Source organism: Hippopotamus amphibius, chromosome 7 (genome assembly GCF_030028045.1).
Source record: "Hippopotamus amphibius kiboko isolate mHipAmp2 chromosome 7, mHipAmp2.hap2, whole genome shotgun sequence".
NCBI lineage: Eukaryota > Metazoa > Chordata > Mammalia > Artiodactyla > Hippopotamidae > Hippopotamus > Hippopotamus amphibius.
Window position 1 is genome coordinate 122,947,805 of NC_080192.1, and position 23,781 is coordinate 122,971,585.

Below are 23,781 nucleotides of genomic sequence, written 5' to 3' on the forward strand. Positions count from 1 at the left end.
ACTAATATACATAGTCCTTCCTACGAGCCAGGGGCTCGATGAACACTATCTTCCTAACAATCTTAGGGGAAAGTGCTCTTGTTATTTGCATTCTGCAGATGAAAAAACTGGAGTACAGAGAAGGTAAGTAACTTGTCCAAGGTCACACACCTAGGGAAGGCAGAGTTGGATTTGAATCTGCAGCTCGCGTCCTGGCTCTTGCTCTCAAGCATTTGCTGTATTAAATTATGAAACACAGCTCCTTAACTCCTCTGTTGTTCCTGCCTTTCTAATAATATGTTCTTTTACTTTGGAGAGATTTGCTCTTTTATGAAATATGTATGCCAATAACTTTGATTATTTCATTATCATTTCTTTGCCAAATCTTGAATTAACCAAAACCAGAGAGGTTTTTGTAGTTTGTTTTTTTTTTAAACTTAAAAATTTCCCCAAGACATTGGAGCTAATAAAAAATAAAAAGAGAAAATTCCCAAACACAAGCACTACTACCGTTGTCATTAATTTCTAATTTTCTTTACTATACGTAAATTTTTAAATACTATCTAAACTGTTTTATCTTCCTTTTTCACTTAACATTATGTCATAGAATTTTTTCATATATTCTTTAGATAGATCACTTTAATAGATTCAAAGCCTTCCATTGGCTTGACAGACCACAGGCTATTTAACAATTCCCCTGCAGTTAGTTAGGCTGTTTCCATGTGCTGCCACTGTCATTATTACTTTAAATAACACTACACTGCATATCTTCATGCCTAAAGATTTTTTTTTCACACTGAAGCTTCTTTAGGTTAGAATTTCAGGAACAGAACTATGGAATCAAGTGAAAAACATTTTAAGACTCTAGAGATAAGTTGGATACTTTCAAAAACCACTAAATCAAATCAGATGCCCATCAGTAGTATATGAAAATGTATCATTTCACTGCATATTACCAGCACTAGGTGTGTATGTATGTTTTAATCTTTGATATTTTGTTCCACTAAAGATACATGCAGCTATTATTCTGAAATTTACTTTTATTATTAGTGAATTTAAATGTCTTTCCAAATGTCTGAGTAAATACTGAGTTGGCCTGAGAATTCATTTGGGTTTTTCTGATCAATGTTATGGAAAAACCCAAACGAACTTTTTGGCCAACCCAACGTATTTTCTTTTTAAGATTTTTAAATTTTTTCGTAATTTGTATGGAACTCATTATTTTCCAATGTGAAAATGGTTTGATTGTCCATCTTCATATGGAGATTATACAGCCTACAAGCTTATGCACTAACATGTTATTAGCCCTTTTTTTTCTGAACCCCAATTCTGTACACAGCTAGAAAAAAGAGAAAGTTGATGAAAGTAACAGCAGATACTTGGGAAACCCTGGAGAGAGAGAAACTGACTGGGTCCTTGTTTGGTGGAGAAGAGCAGCCCAGGGTACAAGGTGCCAAGGTTCACAGACAGGCTGAGCAAAGCTTTTCACTCGTGCATTTCTTCTTCCTCATACTACTTCATGCACCACTTGCCATCAGCATGGGGCGGCTGAAACACAGCAGTGCCAGCCCAATGCAAGCCAGGGACCAGGCAGGTACCGTGGGTCAGAGGGCCTGGCCAGCCCCTCACCTGCTGAGGTTGGATGATTACTCAGGAAGATGGGCGCTGGAAGAAGTAAGGGGTAAGAAAGCTTTCCCGAGGAGCCAGGCCACTTGGTGGTGGTGGGAGGGGGGCAGTGGCAAAGTGTTTCCAAGATGTGAGTTCCCCCTGTGGCCCAAACTCACCAGGAGGGGCACAATTTGGTCCTGGGCTTGCTTTGGGCCCTCTCACCAAGTACACATTACCAGTTGAAGAGCCAATATCCCTGGGAGAGTATGAGCCAATAGGGACAAACTTAAGACATCTAAAATGTGCAACAAAATAAACAAACTGAACAGCCTATGTGAAAGGGCTTGTGGAGGAAAACTTTTAACTTGTTTTCATAATACATATCCTCAGGAAGATGAGAGGGAGAAAGGAAGGGAACAGTGAGATCCCCGGGGGAGCAGTATAAATGGGGAAGGAAAACAGTGTGAGGACTGAGCCTGGAGTTGCTCTCACAGGAAAGGAAAGGTGAGAACGATTCTGCAAAGGAGGTGAAGAAGCTGCAGCTGGCAGCGTAAGAGCTGTGAAATTCTGGAAGCCAGCTGAAGAAAGTGTTTGAAGAAGGAAGAGAGCTCAACTGCATTAAGTGTAAGAGACAGGCTGAGAAACCTGCGGGCTGCCAGCTGCCGCCCGGGGTATGGCAATACAGCCCCTGACAACAGGGCACTCAGTAGGCTGGCGGAGATGAGCCTAGACGGCGTGGATTCCAAAGAGGACGGGAGGAGGGCAAGTGGAGACTGTGTGGCAAGATGCTTCTTCCGAGGAATCAGCCCTACAGAGCAACAGAGAAATGGGGTGCGCACCTAAGTTACTTGCTCACAGTTTGGAAACGTTGAGAACTTTCAAAAACAAGAGCAATGATAAATTCATTTGCAATATAACACTGCTACACAGGTAAATTTTAACCCATGGTGACTATAAGGGAAGGTCCACTTGCCTTTTTATCTGAAAACTAATCCTAATACTCTACTCCAAAGATCATTCTTTATTTAGTCAGTGGTTTCTTTCTTGAGGTTCTGGACACCCTTGCTGATCTAATTGAGAGTTTTGAACCCTCTACCCAGAATAGGTACACAGCAACATACACAATTTTTTTTTTCATGATAGTTCAGGTAATCTTACAATCTTCTGATACCTAATAATAGATCCTCCTTAGAAATCCCAATTTGTCAGGACTTCCTAGGTGGCACAGTGATTAAGAATCCGCCTGCCAATACAGGAGACACAGGTTTGATCCCTGCTCCAGGAAGATCCCGCATGCCACGGAGCAACTATGCCCATGTTTCACAAGTATTGAGCCTGCGCTCTAGAGCCCGCAAGCCACAACTATTGAGCCCGCGCTCTAGAGCCCGCAAGCCACAACTATTGAGCCCATGTGCTGCAACTACTGAAGCCCTCACACCTAGAGCCTGTGCTCCGCAACAAGAGAAGCCACTGCAATGAGGAGCCCACGCACCACAATGAAGACTAGCCCCACTTGCCACAAGTAGAGAAAGCCCATGTGCAGCAATGAAGACCCAATGCAGCCAATAAATTAATTAACTAATTAATTAATTAAAAAAAAGAAAGAAATCCCAATTTGTCTATCATGGCCTGGGATTCCAGTCTTCTCTCTCAATACTGCATATGACTTAAGTAAGTGTATTTCTTTGAAAAGCTTTATTAGTTTTCTATCAACTCCCTCCCTATTCTTACTAACCCTTCTGTCACTTCCAGATGTTCAAATCTCTGGTATTGTTTCAGGCGAGACCTTCACGTGATTAGCTGAGGTCTCTCTGGCCTTGTCTCGGGGCCACCCCGTGCATGTTGCCTCTACTTCCACCAAAGCTACCAGTGAGGTGTTTGTTGGACGCACTTCCTTTACCTTCACCAACCCCACTGTTCTCAGAACCACCACTCTTCTCTCTAAAAAGGAGCATGGAAGTTGTGGTGGGTTAAACAGTGTCCCCCCCAAAATTCATGTCAAAACAGAACCTCAGAATGTGATCTCATTTGGAAATAGGGTCTTTGTAGAAATAATCAGGGTGAAGTCACACTAGATTAGTGTGGGCCCTAAATCCAATGACTCATTTTCTTATAAGAAAAGGAGATGACACACAGAGACACAGGGAAGGAGGTGAAGTAGATGAAGAGGGAGGCAAAGATTAGAATTATGCTGCCACAAGCCAAGGAATACCAGGAACCCCCAGAAGCTGGAAGAGGCAAGGAAAGATTCTTCCCTGGAGCTTTTAGAGGGAGCATGGCTCAGCCAACACCTTGTTTTCAGACTTCTAGCCTCCAGAACTGAAGAGAATACATTTCTGTTGTTTGTAGTAATTTGTTACAGCAGCCCAAGGAAACGAACCCAGCAGTCTTACTGAGAGCAAGGCGACATCGAGAACACTGAGACAAACACTCTCCAGGGCACTTACCTGCCTTCTATTAACCCTCTTCCAGTTTCAGTTCAGGAAGCACTAAATGAACGGTTGTCACACTCAGCCTGTCCCTACTGAATATGGTGATGTCCAGCCCTCTCACTGGTCAGAAGTTATCCTTGCCTCATATGTGGAAGTTTTCGATTCAAATCTCTCCGTATTTTCCTTAATGGAGTATGGTTTTGTGTCATGATTAAAAACGTCTTCCTACCCCCAAGCTTATAAAAATATTTGCCATATTTTTTAAAGTGCTTTTATGGTTTTATGTCTTCAAAAATAGCGGTGGTGATGCTGACAGTGCAGCTGACGGCAGCTGCAGGTAAACAGCACTTGTGTGTGCCAGGCACTGTTCTCCGTCCCATACATACGTTAATTTATGTACTCCTCACAGCAACCCTGTGAGGTACCAATATCATCGCTTTTGCACGAAACTGAAGGACCAAGTGGTTAGTAACTTGCTCAGGTCATACAGCTGGTGACTGGCAGAGGTAGCCTGTGAGCCCAGGCTGTCTAACCCCAGAACCTATGCTATTACCTACAACATAATCCTGCTTCTCAAGGCATTTCAACTTAAATATTTTCTCCATCTGAATTTATTCTGGTTTAAGGAGTGAAGCAGAGCTTTTGTTTTGAGACCCAACTGCTTGGCCAACTATTTCAATACATATTGAATATTTTATTTTTATCCCACAGATTTAAAATGCCATCCTTATCATGAACTAAATTCTCATACTTACTTATGTCTGTTTCTGAATCCTCCACCCTGTCCCATTTCATTCCTGTAGCAGATGTTAACTCTTTATGTAATGAGGATATTAGCTTTTTATCTTTCCTATTTGTTAAAAATATTTTGTCACATATTTTTTTCATAAAGTCATAAAAATTCCTTCAAGTTTTCTTGTCTTGCTTCAAAGTTCAGGAAATCTGGTAAGTACCCACTGTATTCCTAATTTTTCTAAGAGATGAAAAAATATTTACCGTATATTTAGCCCATTTGGAATTCATTTGGTGTTATCATAAAATAACCTAAGTATATTTTTTGAGCGTAATGTTTAGAGGGATTTCATTTTAATTAGTATAAACAGCCCTGCAGTCCCTCACTTCCTAACTAAACCAATGCCACACCACTGGCTCCACGTAATGACTTCTAAATCCCTAACCCACATCTCTAACCATTTCAGTGATACAGCACTTCTGTTTCATTCTCTTTCCTAAGCCTACTTCTCACTGCCATCACACACCACGGAATGCAACAAGCAGAATGTGAGTGTGGGGAACCACCACTAGCCCCCAGAGTTGAAGTCTTCTCACATGGAGGAGAAGTGATTCAAATCTCCACAAAGAGAAAAGTATAACTATCCTCTTCCCCAACACTAACCTTGAGGTCCTTGGCCAAGTCTCCTCAAAATCTTGGCTGAAAGCACAAGGCGTTGGCCCTTTGAATCCTGGAGGTCTTCAAAGCAGGAAGGAATAGGATTGCCTCGGGTCCAGTTACAAACACTTTCAGGAGGGCTGGAGGCCAGGAATGAAGCCATTTCCCGCCTCCCCCGGCTTGGCTAAGTCCCTGCTCCACTTGGAGCTCTCTAAAGAACTTGCTCTGTTTCCTGGTCTGATAACCCTGACCCCTGGCTTCCCCACACCTCAGTTATCAGAGAGAGGTGGGCAGTTTAACATTGTCTTTTTCACTCCTTCAGCAAAAGAAGAAAAAATTTCTTTGTGTGTGGAAAAGGCTTGCACAGGCTTTAGGTTAAATAGGCCAGACTTCAGACTTAATGTCTTTTCTTAACTACTTGTTAGCTGTGAAAGATCAGTTTTATTAGTTGATCTTGCTGAACCTCAGATACTTCAGCAGTAAACTGGAGATACTACTTACTTCACAGAGACAGAATCTGTATACCGTATACCCATTCCCTCTGCTCTTCTCTCTCACGTAAGCCCAGCCACTACTTGCTCGAGGACTTCAAACTGGTTGGCAACCTACCCCAGTGCCCATCAAAACCACCTCCCTCCCTCCCTAAAGAGAAATCCACACAAAGAACAACATCCATAGGAAAGAATACACATTGTGTGATTCTATTTACAATGACATTCAAGAGAAAGCAAAATTGAACTGTGATGGCAAATCAGAAAGCAGTTGCCTGGTTGAGGGGAAAGGGTGGTGGTTCAGCTGACTGGAAAGGGTTGTAATAGAACTTTCTGTGGTGATTAAATGTTCCACATCTGTTTTGGGAAGTGGTTACACAAAAATTCATAATGGTCAAAACACATCAAACTTACACTTAGATCTGTGCATTTTATTATATGCAAATTATACCCCAAGTAAAAAAAAAAAACTTTGTTACATATAGTTCAAATGCACATTAATATGATGGGGAAATTCTTCCCACAGACTTCAAGGCGTGATTTACACAAAAAACAATGTGAATTCCTATCTTTGGTTCCTATGAGCGATATGACTGGTCAAGTTATACAAACTCTCTGGGTCTCATATTCATACAAAGTAAAATGAGGACTATTTAGTACCCGTATGTACTAAATACTGTATGTACCTTTTATAGGTAAAAGATACTTCATGTTAAGTGCCAAGAACGTAGTAAACACTCGATATATGTTAATCCCTGTCCCTTTCTCTTCCATTTATAAACAGCAAATGGGGTGCAATAATGCAATACTTAAATTCTTTTCTCAAAATGACTGCAAGTTATCAAAGAAGAAGAAAGAGGAGGAGGAAGGAGAAGACTGGGGGAAGAGCAGAAAAAGAAAACAAGTAAGAAAAGAAAAGTAAGAAAAGAAAAAAGAAAGAAAATGAACACATCAACATTAGAATTTACCCCAAGGAAAGAAGCATGAATATATACAAGAATTTGTCTACAAGGATATTCATGGCACTAGTAACAACAGTAGAAAACTGGACAATCTCACAGGGACTAATTATGCAGAAACATGAAAATTAGTTTTGTGATAGATTAATAAAAACATGTATAATCCAGGCATGAATATAAATATCTACTATTGTAGAAAAGCATTCTTGAGTTATACTAATCTATGCATTAATCAAAATTAGGACACAGAGAGAAAAGGCAGGAAATGATGAAGGTAGTAATATATACCCATTCTCTTATTACAAACAGTGAGAAAAACAATTCATAGCTAATGTATCCTGTGTCTGTATTAAAATGAGCATGAATTTATACATTTACACACACACAATAGAAAAAAAATTAAAATGGCAATAATCACATCTATAAAGAAGTAGAAAAAGAATAGATAAAAAGAGAATTTTAAAGCAAATTAAAATAGAATGAGGTCAGGTAGTGTCAAACATAAGAATATCAGAGTTGTTCTGAAAGACACGTGTTGCCAAACTTGCAGAGTCAAATTCAGTAAAATTATTTTAGCCAAGATAAAAATATTCCAGACAATCTATCAATGGTCTCAGTCCATGCTGACTAGTGGTGAGAAAGCATGAGGACAGACACAACTATGCCACGAAGCTAAATATGGCCGAGCCCACACTAGCCATAAGCCCTTCCTTCAGTGATGATCCAACCACGGTGGAGCAATTCTACCCACACCTGCCACAGATGAAGCATCACCATCAGCATTCTGTGACACTTCTGGAGAGAGCTATTAACAGGGCCTAGTATAAACTGACAAATTATCTCACCCTGGCTATTTCTCCATCTGAACACCAGAAAGTTCTCTATTATAAGGTGCTAAAGATGATTATTTGACACGAACAAGTCACTGGTCATCTAGTCCTTAAGTTCTCAGTAATATTTCCGCAAATCCAAATATAAAAATTAAACTAACAGCCATAACATCTGACATCTTTATAGCACGTTATGTTTCTCTAAGTGCTTTGTTTATACGCAGTATTCTTCCTAACAGGAACGATTCTTGGTGCTCCTGTGTGTGGCAGGGGTGCTGTGGGAAGGAAGTCTTAGGAATACAAATGCCACCTTTGATTATTTCTAAAAATACTGAACTTTTATAAAAACTAATTTCAAACTCATCAAAATATTCATGCTCAGATGAAATACTATTGGACAAAAGGAGGTTTGGTTCATATTCTGAATTTGAGGAACAAAAGAATTACAGGAAAAAAGAAATTAAAACATTAGCTGGCCATGAATTTAAACTAAATCCAAATAATTTTCTCTAGGTAGGAAACTACTAAATTTTCACTGAAGTTAAAAATGATATAAGTTAAATACTCTGCTAAAACAGGTACAGGATTAGAAAGTTTTCAGTGGGAATCAGAACACAATTTTGCTATGGGTGAAAATTCTTATGATTAAACTTGCTGGAAGGAGAGAAAAACTGTGAACATGATCACTAAAACAGGTTTGGAAGATCTACTGAAGATAAAAATTAAATGAAAGCATCTCAATTTATGCTGGGAGAAGGTTTTGTTTTGGGGGGTTTTTTCCTTACTTTTTTCCCCTTTTCTTAAAAACCACTCAAAATGTATCTCTACGCCCTCAGAACAAGCTTCATGAAAGGAAAAAAGAAAGAATTTATTTCAAGTATAAAATGGAATATACTATCAATGCAAATTATTTACATTCTCCCTGAGATTTGAGAACAGGTTTCACCAGGCTTTCTTAGTAAAGAAGTGTATTTTAAAAAATTACAGTTGAGGTAAACAAGAGACACACACTTTGGAATCTGTGCCCCATCCTCAGTGGTTCGACAACATACCGAGATCTGTTCACAGCCTCATCAGTGCCCTTTGCCAACGGGCTAAGTGCAGAAGAGAAGGAGCTGTCACAGTGGTGAACAGGACAAGGACTAAGACAGCCAGAGGACTGTGCAAATAGACTGGTTAGGGTTCCTACTCTCTCCAAGATGTAAAACTCTGCTATGTGTCTAAGCATGTTTTAAGTGATCTTCATTGTATAAAATTCAAATCCCTTCTTTCTATAATGGATGGTCAATGTACAATACTTAAAAAGGACAAAAACAAAACAAAACAAAAAAACCCCACACCAAACCAAACAAAAGCAGACAAAACAAACAAACAAAACAAAGTAATTGAAGGGGTCAACACAGCTCCTGTAAGTAGGTATGTGGCTCTACTTGAAGCTACAGATCTTTAAGTGAACTGCCCAGAACCTAAGCTTTAAAGCAAGTTAGCCAATTATACAGCTGGATTTGCAAGACCATGCATACAGGTCAAGGGCTGGGGCTTAAAAAACAGGGGCCAGACAAGGTAAATTTTGGCACAGCTGGAGTATATATCTAATAAGCCATAAGAGTAGTGAGGTATCATATTTAGATGTTATTTCTTTTTTTTCATAATTCCAAATTTACCACTTTAAATAGTATATGTTGATCACTGCAAATAAAGTGTTACATTTTACAGCCCCCTGACTTTGGTAACTTATAAGCTCCTGTACACCCTGTCTTTATACATGCTCTTCAACCACAATTAAACCCACAAGGTCTTTTATATTTAATCCTATTGGATATTAAACATAGGGGCTTTAAGTCTCCCATAGTTTCTGAAAGCATATACTATTTTTGTACTGTGTTATAGAGTCAACCAGTCCTGACTTCATCCCAAGATGAAGACCAGCTCATTAAGCAGTACAGAGAAAATGCTAGTCTTCATTTCTATATTGTTCAAACAATCTGAAAGTATGCAGTAACTGATTGTTCAGTGAGTGAATGAATGAATGTGGGATTCAATCCAGCTATTACACTGAGATAACCAAAGTAATAAATAACACAAGCATCACGCTATTAAGTTTCCGCAAGCTGACTATACATATGTAAACCACATATTACTGAGTCACAGTAATACTCAGTCTATGATTCCACAAACATATTTGACATTGGAATGCCAGAATTAATATGTAACTAAGAACATTCAACGACACAAAAAAGCACTCTTTTATATATTTGTGTTTAACAAAATTTTCCTGTGTAGAGTCAAGGAAATAATTTATATCATATAATCAAATATTAATATCAAACACAAACTGAAATAACAAAATATGAATAGCCCACCTGAGTATCTTTGTATTTGTCTCGTAAGTCCAAGAGCCGATGATAAGCTTTAATGGCTTCTGAAAATTCCCCAACATCAGTGCTAGTGAGAATGTAGTTTTCCCAGATCTGCCAATGTTCATAGTTGCACTTGAGGGCTTCTTGTAAAGTTCTAAAAGCTTTTACTCTATTGAAGGTCAAATTAAAAGAAAAGAAAGAAAGAGAGAAAAACCATAGCTAAATAAACCATACCTAAATGTATAAAATGCTAATGTGGACTTTCTGTCAGTCCTTAATCATTTATATTAATAAACAGAATCAGAGGTCTAAACAATCCGAAATCACCTTAAATTTCCTTAACAGGAAATGGCAAACAAAATTAGGTAGAAGTGAAACAAGAACAGGGAGACATGAATAAAAACCAAGCAGAAATTTTGAAATTGCAGGAGACATTAAAACAAACCAACCAAAAGACCTCAACATGCGACGAAAACTAGATTACACATAGTCAAAGAGAGTACTGATGAACTGGAAGATAATAGTGAGGAATTCACAGAGAATTCAGATTAAAAAATAAAAGAGTAATAAAGAGACAGAAGAAAGAATGAGAGGTAACATTCAAGCATACATTCGACAGACACTCCAGAGTAAGCAAATGCAGAAAATGGCAGGACACTATATCTGAAGTGACAACAGCTAAGCATTATGCAGTAACTGAACAAAGATCTAAATACTATGATTAAAAGTATATTTTGTGTGCTGAGCATCATATATAAAGGTAAACCAACATCTACACACAGTATGTGACACTGCAGAACATAAAGATAATCCTAAAACCTATAAAAGAAAGACAATTAGAGAACAGCAGATATTTCGTTAGCAACAAAAGATGGTAGAAGGCAATGAAATACTACCGCTAAAGTGCCAAGTGAAAATAACTGTCAGCCTAAAATTTTATAATCAACTAAACTTACCACTCAAGAATAAATCAAAAATCAAAAATTTTAACATGTACAAAGACTATGAAAGTTTACCACCTACTGACCCTAACTTAAAAGAACTATTAAAGAATCCCCCCTTGCGAAAATAAAAGGGCCTTCAAAGAGAAGAAAAGGGACATAAGAAATGATCCATGGTGAGAACAGAAATTGATGAAGCATGTCAATAAATTTAAATAATTACAAAAGGACAAAAGTCTGAGTTATTTGTGTTTTAAGAAAGTAAAACAAAGTATATAGACTATATTCTCTGCAACTAAATAAGAGATCAATAGTAAATAATTTAAAAAAATGTATGCCTGCAAATTTTAAAATGTGGTCCTAAAATAAAGGAACCAACAGTGTGTGTAAGTGCGCACGTGTGTGCGCTGGGGGTGGGAGGGGGGAATCATATTAGAAAGTACAAAATATTTAGAATTCAATGAAAGCATTATATACCATCACCTGCAAGATATAGGTGAAGCAGTATTTAGAGAGAAATTTATGATTTTTATAATTACGAAAGGTGGAAAATAAATAAGTTAAAATGACTTAATGTGGTAGAAGAACACCAAATAATTCTAAGAAAGAAGAAAAAAATTCTAAGAAAGAGCAAAATATGAAATAAAATATAAAGAAAGAAAACAAATGGTCAACAAAACCAACGTCTGGCTCTTTGAAAAAACTAATGAAACAGATAATGTCTAACTAAATTCCATTTCGAATTTAGAAGAATTGTATAAATAAAATTAGTAATTTTTAAAAAAATCATGAGAATATCACAAACAAATTATGCAAAATGCGCTAAAAAACAGCCAAATAAATGAATAAAAATTAAAATCAAGTTAGGTGGTTTTTACAGATAAGGTTTATCAAAGCATCACAAAATCTTTGCCTTACCCAAGCTGCTTCAGAAAATAGAAAAAAGACTATTAAAAACTTGATATTGACAAGGAAATCAACAAAACTTCATGTCACCTATTCTAAAAGTTAAACATCTTAGGTATCAAAAAGATTCTTAATGCTTTACTCTACTGGCTGAACAAACACTATAGCTCCCTTATAGATCATAAATGTTTTACTGGACAACTTACAGCAACCTCTTTCAAAGGTATGCTGTCAATAGCCATTTAAATTTGCTAACTTAAGATTACAAGGTCCACCTCCCTTTCCCTGCTGAACCTCACAGGGTTTCATCAAGACCCCTCCAGTTTGCTTACTTCAAGGCAAATTTTAGAGGGGATGGTGTGTGTGGGGGGTTCTTCTGGCCAACCCAGGGCATTGCTCTGAGAGTCACCCCCTTAAGCACTTAAAAACAAGTGTGCTCATATCATCAATAACTTTCTCCACTAGTTGCTGAACACACAAATCATTTAATCAATCTCTAATATACCTATGGTACCGATCAAAATGACTTCTTTACAATTAAGTTATTTTAGTCTTTTTATAAGAATCAGTTCCCTACAGTTTAGTTTTTTATTCTCTATATTAAACAATTTACCTAAAGTTGTCATAGAATGCACTGATTCATTTATCCCTTGACCCACCCTCCTTCATAGTTAAAAATGGAAGTATCCTTGCTCTAATACTTCTTCAAATTCAGCTATAAATTGTTTCTACGCAACTTTTTTATTCTTTTTTCCTTTCTATATTCCACTCCCTATGCCCACCTCACATGTGACAGCAACTGCCTTCAAAGGCAGTGGACTGAAATCCCCCAGGTCTCCCATCCACACAGGCGGTGGGGGTCAAGCTACCCTACTGGAAAAGAGCTCCACAAGCAGCAATCCACATCAGGAGGATCATCCTTTTCCCTGTACGTCCTCCCATCCTCTAATCGTAGTTTCTTGGCCTCAAAATTTTGCACTGAAGTTCTTTTTTTGGAAAGTATGACTTCCTTTTAAGGAGTGTTAATTCTGGATTCATTTATCAAACCCACAATGGTAGTGATACTGCACTATGACAGTCATACAGGAAGATGGAAAATTTTCCCACGGGACTGGTAGGGACATGATGCCTATGGGAATCAGATGAAACACGGAAAAGAGCACTTTAGTGAAGAACCTGGTGATAGCAGACAGAGAGGTGAGATAGTTTAAAGGGTCACTTTAAGGCAGGGATAGGATTCTTTTGAGAGGAGCAGTAATAATTTGCCCCTGAAGGAACAATCTCACGAGTTAAAAATGAGCTATGTCTGGAGCAGCAGCAAAGAAAGCAAAGAGTAAAGAGGCAAGGAGTGATTTACCTCTGACCTTACAACCCTACTTTCACACAAAAACCTATTCATGGAGCTTCAGGAAGACAAAAAAGTGTCAAAAAGAAGTTGAGGAACAATGTGTGAGAACCACTAAGAGAGAAAGCAGTTAGAATTCTAAGGATTAATGCGCTGGAGGACAATGCAGAGTAACAAGAGACTCGCTACATACAAAATTTTCAGGATTACCAGAAAAACCCACTGAGATCATTCTACAACTATGACAGGGATTTCCCCGGCCCCTTGCTTTACACCAACAGGGTCTCTAGTGAGTTTTAACACACTCAGTTGCAATCAAGAACATATTATTATTTTCTGAAGAGAGCGGTGGAACAAAGAGTACTTTATTTATGTAGACTGTCATCCAAGAGTAGCAGAAGCATTTCATGATCTCGACGTAATGTGGATTTAATGATATCTCCAGAAAGACTCATGAATCCACAGAGAAAAATTAAGTTTGAAAAGAAGGCCAAATAAAAATGGAAACATATCTGTCCTTTAATTCATTTATTTAAAACTGGGGCAACAGCCACCCTTGCCCGTTCTCTCTCTTTTACTTTCTGTAGCCAGTCAGTAAGCCAGTTGGTTGTCCACCTTATAACTGGCATCTGTCCCTTCTTTTTCCAGTCTAGTTATCTCCTGCCTAGATTGTTACAACAGCTGTCTCCTAACTGGTTTCCCTGTCCCCAGTTTCCTCTCTAGTCTGTCTCACACACTGTCACCAGATAAATCTTCCTAAAAACCTTCTTTCTTCATGAAATTACCCCCCTGAAATCTCTTGCTTCCTATTGCCAATGGGATAGTCTCAACCAGTTAGTCAGATGATCAGAACACACTACCATTTGACTGCAGCTGACCTTTCCAACCTCATCTCTCACTACAGATCTCACGAGTCTCAAGCTGGACTATTTTACTTCCTATCTCCTAGAGTGTGACATTCATGCCTGTCACTCTGCATTTGGTCACACAAAGTAATGACCATTTATTTCCAGAGCCTGAAAGGCTTCCCTCTCTCCCCTCTATTGATTCTCCAAATTTAAGCTTGAATCCAGCATTCTCTCAGAAGCACTTCTGAGCCAGCATCACACACCTTCTCTCCTCTGAGGTCCTCACAGGACTACATGAGTGACAGAGAATACAACTGTTCCACAAACATCACCTACTATCATTATAGCCCTTTTTGTACTTTTCACTTGAGATTTACCACATATGACATTAATCAATTTTTAAAATAATATGGCATTAATAGTTTATTTTTTAAACCCACAGTACACAGCAAATAATCATTAAGTATCTATCAGTTCAGCTGACTAAAGGTATGCTTACTTTTAGCATGCAATGAAATTTAGGATACAAAACTTCAGTATCAAAGAGTTCAAAAAATATTTCTTATTTTATTACATACTAAATGTTTTCAAGAAATAAACTACACTTGGAATGCAAATGGCTATATGAAGTCATTCTAACTCAAAGATATGGGTAGGCAAGGGGAAAAAGATAAATAGTAAGGCACAATGTTTCAGTGTTCAGTTGAAGGAAATCTCATTCATTTATTTTGGAAGCAAAGTTCTTCACTTTTTCTGATGTACTTACTTTTGTTTTAATCGGATATAAGAAGTTGATAAATTGTTCCAAGCTTCAGCATTCTGAAATGATAGAGAATCCAGTTACAGACTATTCTCATGTATGTATAATTGCTGCAACAAAAATATAACATATTTTCCTAGCTCAAGATATGGTCTTTACAATCAATTTTCAATAAGATGTGTTTAAAAATGTACAAGAAAATTAAATAAACATTTATACTTTAGAATAAAAAAGTCACAAAACCAGTCAACAAAGTAATATAACTATTACAGCACTAATTTGGAAGTTAGTTACAATTTTATTTCCACATTTAAATTTACAAAATAGTTGGAAAATTTATATAATTTACACAATATGTAGATTATGACAAACCTAAAGCAATGCAGAACATTGTTTTTCCTATCATAACAGACTTTGCTATTTTACCGTCATTCTTCATCAGATAAGAGAATAAAGGAGCATGTGTTCTCCAGTGTTAAGCCTAAGTATTTCATCAATCAAATATATTTCTCTACCTATTCCTCTATGTGATGACAAAATAAATTCCTCTATGTAAATGTTGGTTCTAATAAGAATGATATAAATTATGCTTGTTCCTCTTTGTTCCACGTTTTATAAAACAGAGTATATAGTTCTCAAGTTCCATATGTAGGATACAAAAATTAATTGGCAATGGACCTCTGCTTACAGACAGAGCACTGTTAGTACCAGACTAGCCTCATCACCATAAAAAGTTACAAACTGGACAAAATTTAGGAGACAACTGTTTTTGAGAAGCTGGACAAAGGGCAGCACAGAACTGTGATCTCTGAGAGAAGGACTGCTGAGTTGTCTCAACAATCAACCTACACTTCTATCTAGAGGCACTTTGAGGGCTGCAGCACAAAAAGGTAGAAATTAAACAATGCACAGCAAGTCTTACAGAGAGGAAGAAAAAGAGCTCAGAATTCAGGGCTGAAAAAGTGGCTGAATGTGCAAGACAAAATACCAGGAAGGAGAGATCTGTGCAGAGAATAAGCTCCAGAAATCTCAATAAGCATCTTTTTGAGTCCTTGGGAGAATACTAAGCTATACATGTGCAGGACAAAACTGCTTAAGGCCAGGCAGGGAACAACTACCAGAGAGAGCTGTGAGCTGAATGGAGATTCTAGAGGTCACACAGTGCTGGGAGTTACTCAAGTTCCAACTAACCAGAGTGGAGAATTCTTATTGATTACCCATGGGATTAATAAGTTCAGCCCCAAAAGGTTATAAACCTCAAGAGAAGGGTGACTGCAATTCTAGAATAAGGACAACTCCAGACCCACCCTAAGCTTAAAATCAAGCTGATCCACAAGTAAATTAACCAAATGGCAAAATAAAACTCTACCTTCCTCAAGGAAAGACAACAAAACCCAGAAACTCAACAACATAGCATCCACAACTGTAGGATATGATTTTCAAAAACTGGTAGACAGGCAAACAAGCAGGAAAATTCATCTATAACCAAATTAAAAATCAGTTAATAGAAACAGACACAGAAATTAAAGAGATGTTGGAATAAGCATACAAAAACTTCAAAGCAGTTGTTTTAAGTATAATTAAAGATTTGAAGAAAACATGAACATAATAAGGGAACAACTGGGGCTTCTCAGCAGAAACATGAAAAGTGTAAAAGAACCAAATAAAAATTCTTGAACTAAAAAAAATACATTATCTGAAATGTTTAGTTTTTTTTTTAATTGAGATGTAATTGATATTAGTTTTGTATTGATATTAGCATTGTATTAGTTTTAGGTGTACTACATAATGATTTGATACCTGTATATATTTGTGAAGTGATTACCACAGTAAGTTTAGTGAATATCCACCACCACACATAGCATGGTAAGTTTAATGAATAAGTGTAACAGCAGATTTGATATAAACATAAGAGCTAAACCAATAAAACTCTTAGAAGAAAAGATAAGGTAATCTTCATGATCTTAGATTTGGCAATAGATTCTTAAATATGACACCAAAAGCACAAGCAACAAGAGAAAAAATAGATAGGCTGGACCTCATCAGCATTAAAAACTTTTGTACATCAAAAGACACTATCAAGAAAGTGAAAAACAACTTATAGGATAGGAGAAAATATATGCAAATCATATACCTGATATGGGACCTGTATCTAGGATATATAAAGAATTCGTACACCTTAACAATAAAAAGACCAATAACCCAAACAGGCAAAGGATGTCAATAAACATTTCTCTAAAGATGATACAGAAATGGCCAATAAGTGCATAAAAAGATACTCAACATCATGAGCCATCAGGGAAATGCAAACTGAAACCACAACAAGATACCACCTACTACGATGACTACAATCAGAAAGACAGACAATAATCAAAGACAAGTGTTGACAACGATGTTGAGAAATTAGAACCCTCACATATTGCTGGTGGGAATGTAAAATGGTGCTTTAGAAAACAGTCTGGCAGTTCCTCAAAATTCTGAACACAGAATGGATGAACTGTGAAAACATTAACCTAAGTGAAGGAAGGCAGTCAAAAAAGACCACTCATTGTATGATTCCATTTATATGAAATGTTCGGAATAGGGACATAATGTCCATTAGTGGTTGCCTAGAGGTGGGGATGGGGGTAGGGTGGAAAGTGTTTAGGAGAAATGGGGAGGGACTGCTAATGGGCACAGGGGGTTTCTTTGTATGATAATAAAAATGTTCTAAAATTGACTGTGGTGATAGTTGCATGATTCTGAATATACTAAAAAAAAAATCACTACATTGTACACTTTAAATGGATGAACTAGATGGCATGTGAATTACTTACCATCTCAGTAAAGCTGTTAAATATTTAAAGACTAAAAGAATTTTCTAATAATGCAATTAATTAACATAGGCAGCACATGTTGGTGAGTGACAAAACATATGTGACACTTTGCTGTACCCTTCGGCAGTACATTTTTAACTAAAAAACTGTTTTATCAAAACTATTTTCTATGTAACTTAGCTACTATGAGAAGAAACTTATCTCTAGATTTATAAATCATATAACTTAGGGTGTGACCTGCCAAAGGTGTGCCTTCCTCCAACACAAAGGGTATGCCTTCCTCCAACACAAAAAGAATTGATGTTCTTTTTTTTTGACATAATAGAAAGCTTGGTTGTTTTGCTTTCTCTCTCTCTCTGTCTCTTTATTGTGATAAGAATACTTAACATGAGATCATCCTCTTTAAAAAATTTTAGGTGCACAATATGGTACTGTTAACTACAGGCACACTGTTGTACAGCAAATCTTTAGAACTTACTCATCTTGCATAACTGAAACTACACACCCGTAGGAATTGCTGTTCGGAACTACAGTACAATTCAAATAACTTAAATTGTACCAAAGAGCTGTAATAAGGAAAGAAGACCAAACAAACTTACATCGGGTTCTAGAGTCACACAGCGCTGAAATGCCCTTGCTGAACCTTCATAGTCTTCCAAGGCCAGATAGGCACAGCCGAGAGAAAACCACACACCGAGCTGCAAAGACCAAAAGACAAAGTCATTCAAACACACAGAGATATTTATAGGAATAACCTGAAATCATTTACATATTATAAACAAATACACTACACTACTATGAAGAATGCAGAGCTATAACCTGCCTTATATTTTATATTAAACGTAGGAAATTTAGCAATGAAGATGGCATTTTTCCACATAATTTTCAAAGTTAACACAACACTGAAAGCATATGCAATATCACTGCACATATTCTGCTAAGAAAGACCATTCTTCATGTTAACCAATTCCATGAAAGCAGTGGAGAGCTCTGTTGATAAGCCCTGATATCATAAACACGCATCAGGACTTCCACTGCGCCACTTAGGAATCCGCCTGCCAATGCAGGGGACACAGGTTTGATCCCTGGTCCAGGAAGATCCCACATTCTACAGAGCAATTAAGCCCATGCGCCACAACTACTGAGCCTGTGCTCTAGAGCCCTCGAGCCACAACTATTGAGCCCATGTGCCACAACTACTGAAGCCCACGTGCCTACAGCCCATGCTCCGCAACAAGAGAAGCCACTGCAATGAGAAGCCCTCGCACCGCAATGTAGAGTAGCCCCCGATCTCTGCAACTAGAGAAAGCCTGCATGCAGCAACGAAGACCCAAAGCAACCAATAAATAAATAAATAAATAAATTTTTTTTTAAAGTGGAATTAATCCAACATTTTTACTGAGCATCTATGACCTATGTAAAAAGTATACAAAGCATCAGCACGTTCACAACTGATGAACGTATTACAAACTTGAGAAGAAAAATTTTTGCTTCCATCTTCAAGTTAGACCACAAGTACTTTTGCAGGTTAACCAAGAGCCAAACTGCCCTATCACGTATCTGTTTAGGCATGCCCGAAAAAATTTAGAAAAAGCAGGCTCAGAATCTGGATTACCAAAGAGTCCTTCAAAGTGGAAAGCCTGACTTAAGTTAGTATGACTTGTAAACTTAGAGAGGTAGAAAACAGGTAAATTAGGAAGTGGCTATTGAAATTACAAAAGAATTCTTTACATCACAGGGTTTCCTTAAAATTCAATAGCCTCTGTCAAAAGGAAGATAAAACTGATAAAAATTCAATGAAATTAGTCAGAAATGCAGCTTTACAACTCTGTTTTCCTTTTAGATACCATGTGTAAGGCCAGCAGCAGAAGGCAGTCTACTTTCTCACTGTCTTTGACTTCCAGTACAAAAGCCAGGAGCCAGCAGATAGACTTGGTTGAACACTTAAGAGTGGGAAAGGAAATGAGGTGCTCTATTATCTGTCCATAGCCTTCCACAGAGGCAAATAGGAAGCTGCCCCTAAGCCCCTCTTCCCCCTGTCATTCCTACAAAACTTGTTCCATATGGCTAGTTGAGGCCTGAAAGTTCTTTAAGCAGATAAAGATTTTTAGCCAGATAATTAGAGATAAGGCTTAGAAAGCAAACATCCTTGGAGAATTCAACACTTTGCCTTGAATTCACAAGAGGCTATAAATAACTGCCATGAGCCTTTAGAACAGATTTTGTTAAGAGGTATAGGTAACGGCTAAAGATGGGGTGGGTGTGTGTTTGGGGTGGGGTGGGGGGGAGGCAGAGGTACTAGGTGGAAATTAAGTTAGAAGTTCATTCACATTTCTGAATCAAGGGAATCCAGCAACTTAAAAATTAGCTCATTAGTTTGCTGTTGTCTGGTTATTTATAGAATTAACTGAAAGAGTTCCATACTCACTAAATGTGACTCATTCTGAGAGGGCCTAAAGCTGATGCAAACATATAAAACAACATATAATTTCCAGGGCAACCTGTGAAGGCAGGCTAGCTATAGGCAGGGCAGTGATCTTTAGAAGCTGACAGTCTAGTTTCTTCCTCTGAGGGAGCCAATACAGAAACACAAAAGCAGACCAATTATGTATTTTGAATTTGATGATATATGTACTTGATGAATGGTTTTAAATTATTTTTAAAATAATTTTCAAAAAGCAGGAATGGTTGAGAACATGCTCTCTCTTTGAATTTCCCTCAAAAGCCCCCTAGAGAAACAGTGGAATAGAGGGAAAGACAGATGACTGGGATTCAAGACGTTCTAAGGAACTGTATGACCTTGGCCATGTCTCTTAACCTCTGAGCCTCAGCTCCCCAGTTGTTAAATGCAGGTTGGGGGTGGGGGGTGGAATAAGCAAAAATTCCAAGGCTCCTTCAGACCTCAGATTCTGAAAACCCAGGGACAGGGTTCAAAGGTACATTAGTGCCATCTAGTGGCAAAACAAGCACACTGATGATGCGAATAGAATACTCTAGAATCGGCACGTTTGATAAACTAGGAGGAAATCAGTTCAATCAGAGGCTTAGAAATCAATTGAAAAGAGGCCGTGAAGAAAATGAGACCTAGGAAGGAAGTGATTTGCCTAAAGCCACACAATGGTTCCTGGTTCCTGGTGTGCAATACATGTGATGAAGAGAGTGACTGCAATACTTACTAAACCTCAATAATTAAAATAGAAAATGAACACTTAAGCACCACTGGACAATGGGCATGGATTACCTGTAAAAGTTAATTTTTACAAGGGTATTTAAAACACATCTACAATAGGTGCCATTTACTTATGTATTACAATTTTCTTTCTTAAATTATGAACCTACTACTCAAATTTCCTTCCTCCTTAAGGTTTCTACAGAATGAATGAATAATCAGTAGCTTCCCTTTTTTTGTTAAGACTAATTTTCCTTACAGGATTGACTTAATTTTTCTGATGTCCCACATAATAAAGTGTAACACCTTACAACTGAATCCTGAAGCTAAGCTACGCTCCCCATTCTCTCCTTTCTACATCCCTGACTCATTCCCATGACCCCAAATGCAGATAAGTTGTTGAATGTCGCTTTATTACACAGGAAATGACCCAAGCCAAATCCAAGAGAGCTATCAATGTTGTCTGGTAGTAGCTTTTCCTAAAATGATGCTTGGTGCTCATATTTTTAAAAAATGTGCACCACCAACTCTTTCGTAACCAAATTTCTCATTTTACTATTAAATACTAAGTTCTCCTTCCCAAGGAAACACACGTCTTAACCTGACAGCTTCTCTCTCTCTCAAAAGTTTCCTCTGTGTCAGTGTCTTCTTTTAAACTATAGGAGCAACTAAATTTTATACACACATTTTTCTTTTACTAGAAACAGTATTAATTGTGTCCCCCTCTTATTCCTGTCCTAAACTTGGTTACCACGGTTCTTCTGTTTGCCTACTCTTTCCAGAGAATTCACAGTGTGAGGGAACGTGGGTGTTTATATATCATCTGCATGAGACTCTCCTGCTGGACATATTTCTCTAGTTTTAGGCTACAGATAATGGGGTAACAATGATTTTCTACCACATTACTACCACACTGCAATGGGCGGCACAGGAAACTCCATGACCACTGAGAACTTATCATGGGGCCAGGAAATGTGCGAGACACTTTATATATATTGGCTCTAATTTTCCCAGCAGCAAATTGAGTTAGGGATTATATCTTCATCTTACAAATGAGGAAACTGAAGCTCAGGAAGATGAGGTGATTTACCTTGGGATTACCAGGACTCAGAGTCAGGTCTATGGCATCAGAGCTCTGCCCTCCTCTCTATCCCTCAGCCCCAGCTACAGCCCAGATGTTATCACAGTGCTCGTATTTCTTGGCAGTTATGCAAGTCAGACCTTAAGAGTTTCATTTTTTATTGCTTACCAATACGAGAAAGGAAGAACAAAAAGGAAAGAATCTCTTTTTTCTCTACATATTATTCACACATGTTCACTCTGTCTTCTCCACTGGACTGTAAGTGCCAATCTCCTTGAACCTCCCCACCACAAGTGCACAACAGAAACTCTAGCTCCATTTTGAATGAAAACATTTCTTCTTTCAAAAAATTAAATGAAAAAGAAAGCTGACCCCTACAAATCAAAGAAGAACACAAGCTCTCAGGATAATTAACAATTCTATCAGAATTATGAAGGTCTGGTCTTACATATAGCACGGGCAGGGAAAGGCTGCCTTGGTTTCTCTAAAGCTCCCTGGTCTCGCAGAGGCTCATCTGCTGTCATGTGCTAGACTGGCCCAAAGCATCAAAGTTACAACTTCACTTTGCTCTTGATGAAAGTCCCAATGATTATGTATTAAAAAACGTTCACAGAATAATGGAAATAAAATCATGAATAAACAAATGGGACCTCATGAAACTTAAAAGCTTTTGCACAGCAAAAGAAACCATAAACAAGACAAGAAGACAACCCTCAGAATGGGAGAAAATACTTGCCAACAAAGCAACGGACAAAGGATTAATCTCCAAAATATATAATCAGCTCCTGCAGCTTAGTATCAAAAAAGCAAATAACCCAATCCACAAATGGGCGGAAGACCTAAATAGACATTTCTCCAAAGAAGACATACAGGTGGCCAACAAACACATGAAAAGATGCTCAACATCACTCATCATCAGAGAAATGCGAGTCAAAGCCACAATGAGGTATCACCTCACACCGGTCAGAATGGCCATCATCAAGAAATCTAGAAACAATAAATGTTGGAGAGGGTGTAAAGAAAAGGGAACTCTCCTGCACTGTTGGTGGGAATGTAAGCTGGTACAGCCACTATGGAAAACAGTTTGGAGGTTTCTTAAAAAACTAAAAGTAGAACTACCATACGATCCAGTAACCCCACTCCTGGGCATATACCCAGAGAAAACCATAATCCAAAAAGAAACATGTACCGTAATGTTCATTGCAGCACTGTTTACAATAGCCAGGACATGGAAGCAACCTAAATGCCCATCAACAAATGAATGGATAAAGAAGATGTGACATATATACACAATGGAATATTACTCAGCTATACAAAGGAGTGAAATGGAGCTATATGTAATGAGGTGGATAGACGTAGAGTCTGTCATACAGAGTGAAGTAAGCCAGAAAGAGAAAAACAAATATTGTATGCTAACTCATATATACGGAATCTTAAAAAAAAAAAAAAGGTACTGATGAACCCAGTGACAAGACAAGATAAAGGATGCAGATGCAGAGAATGGACTAGAGGACACGGGATTGGGGGGGCGGGGGGCGAAAGGGAAGCTGAGACGAAGTGAGAGAGTAGCACAGACATATATATACTATCAACTGTAAAACAGACAGCCAGTGGGAAGTCACTGTACAACAAAGGGAGATGAACTCGATGACGGGTGATGCCTTAGAGGGCCGGGACAGGGAGGGTGAGGGGGAGTCGCGGGAGGGAGGGGATATGGGGGTATGTATATAAATACAGCTGATTGACTTTGGTGTACCTTATAAGCTGGTACAAGAGTGTAAAGCAATTAAATTCCAATAAAGAGCTTAAAAAAAAAAAAGATCAAACCCGGCAGTCTTGTATTCTTCTATAACTTCTAACTTGACC

The 23,781-nt window shown here is 38.0% G+C and overlaps 1 protein-coding gene across 1 annotated transcript in view; it reads right to left on the reverse strand.

Moving 5' to 3' along the window:
* TTC27 (tetratricopeptide repeat domain 27) overlaps positions 1 to 23,781 on the reverse strand; it is a 149,297-nt gene that overhangs the window by 18,400 nt on the left and 107,116 nt on the right. The window contains exons 14-16 of the mRNA XM_057742615.1: positions 18,265 to 18,363; positions 14,856 to 14,908; positions 10,053 to 10,218 (exon numbers count right to left, since the gene is read on the reverse strand). Of these exons, the coding sequence (XP_057598598.1) occupies positions 10,053 to 10,218; positions 14,856 to 14,908; positions 18,265 to 18,363 (318 nt within the window). The remainder of the gene's footprint in view (positions 1 to 10,052; positions 10,219 to 14,855; positions 14,909 to 18,264; positions 18,364 to 23,781) is intronic.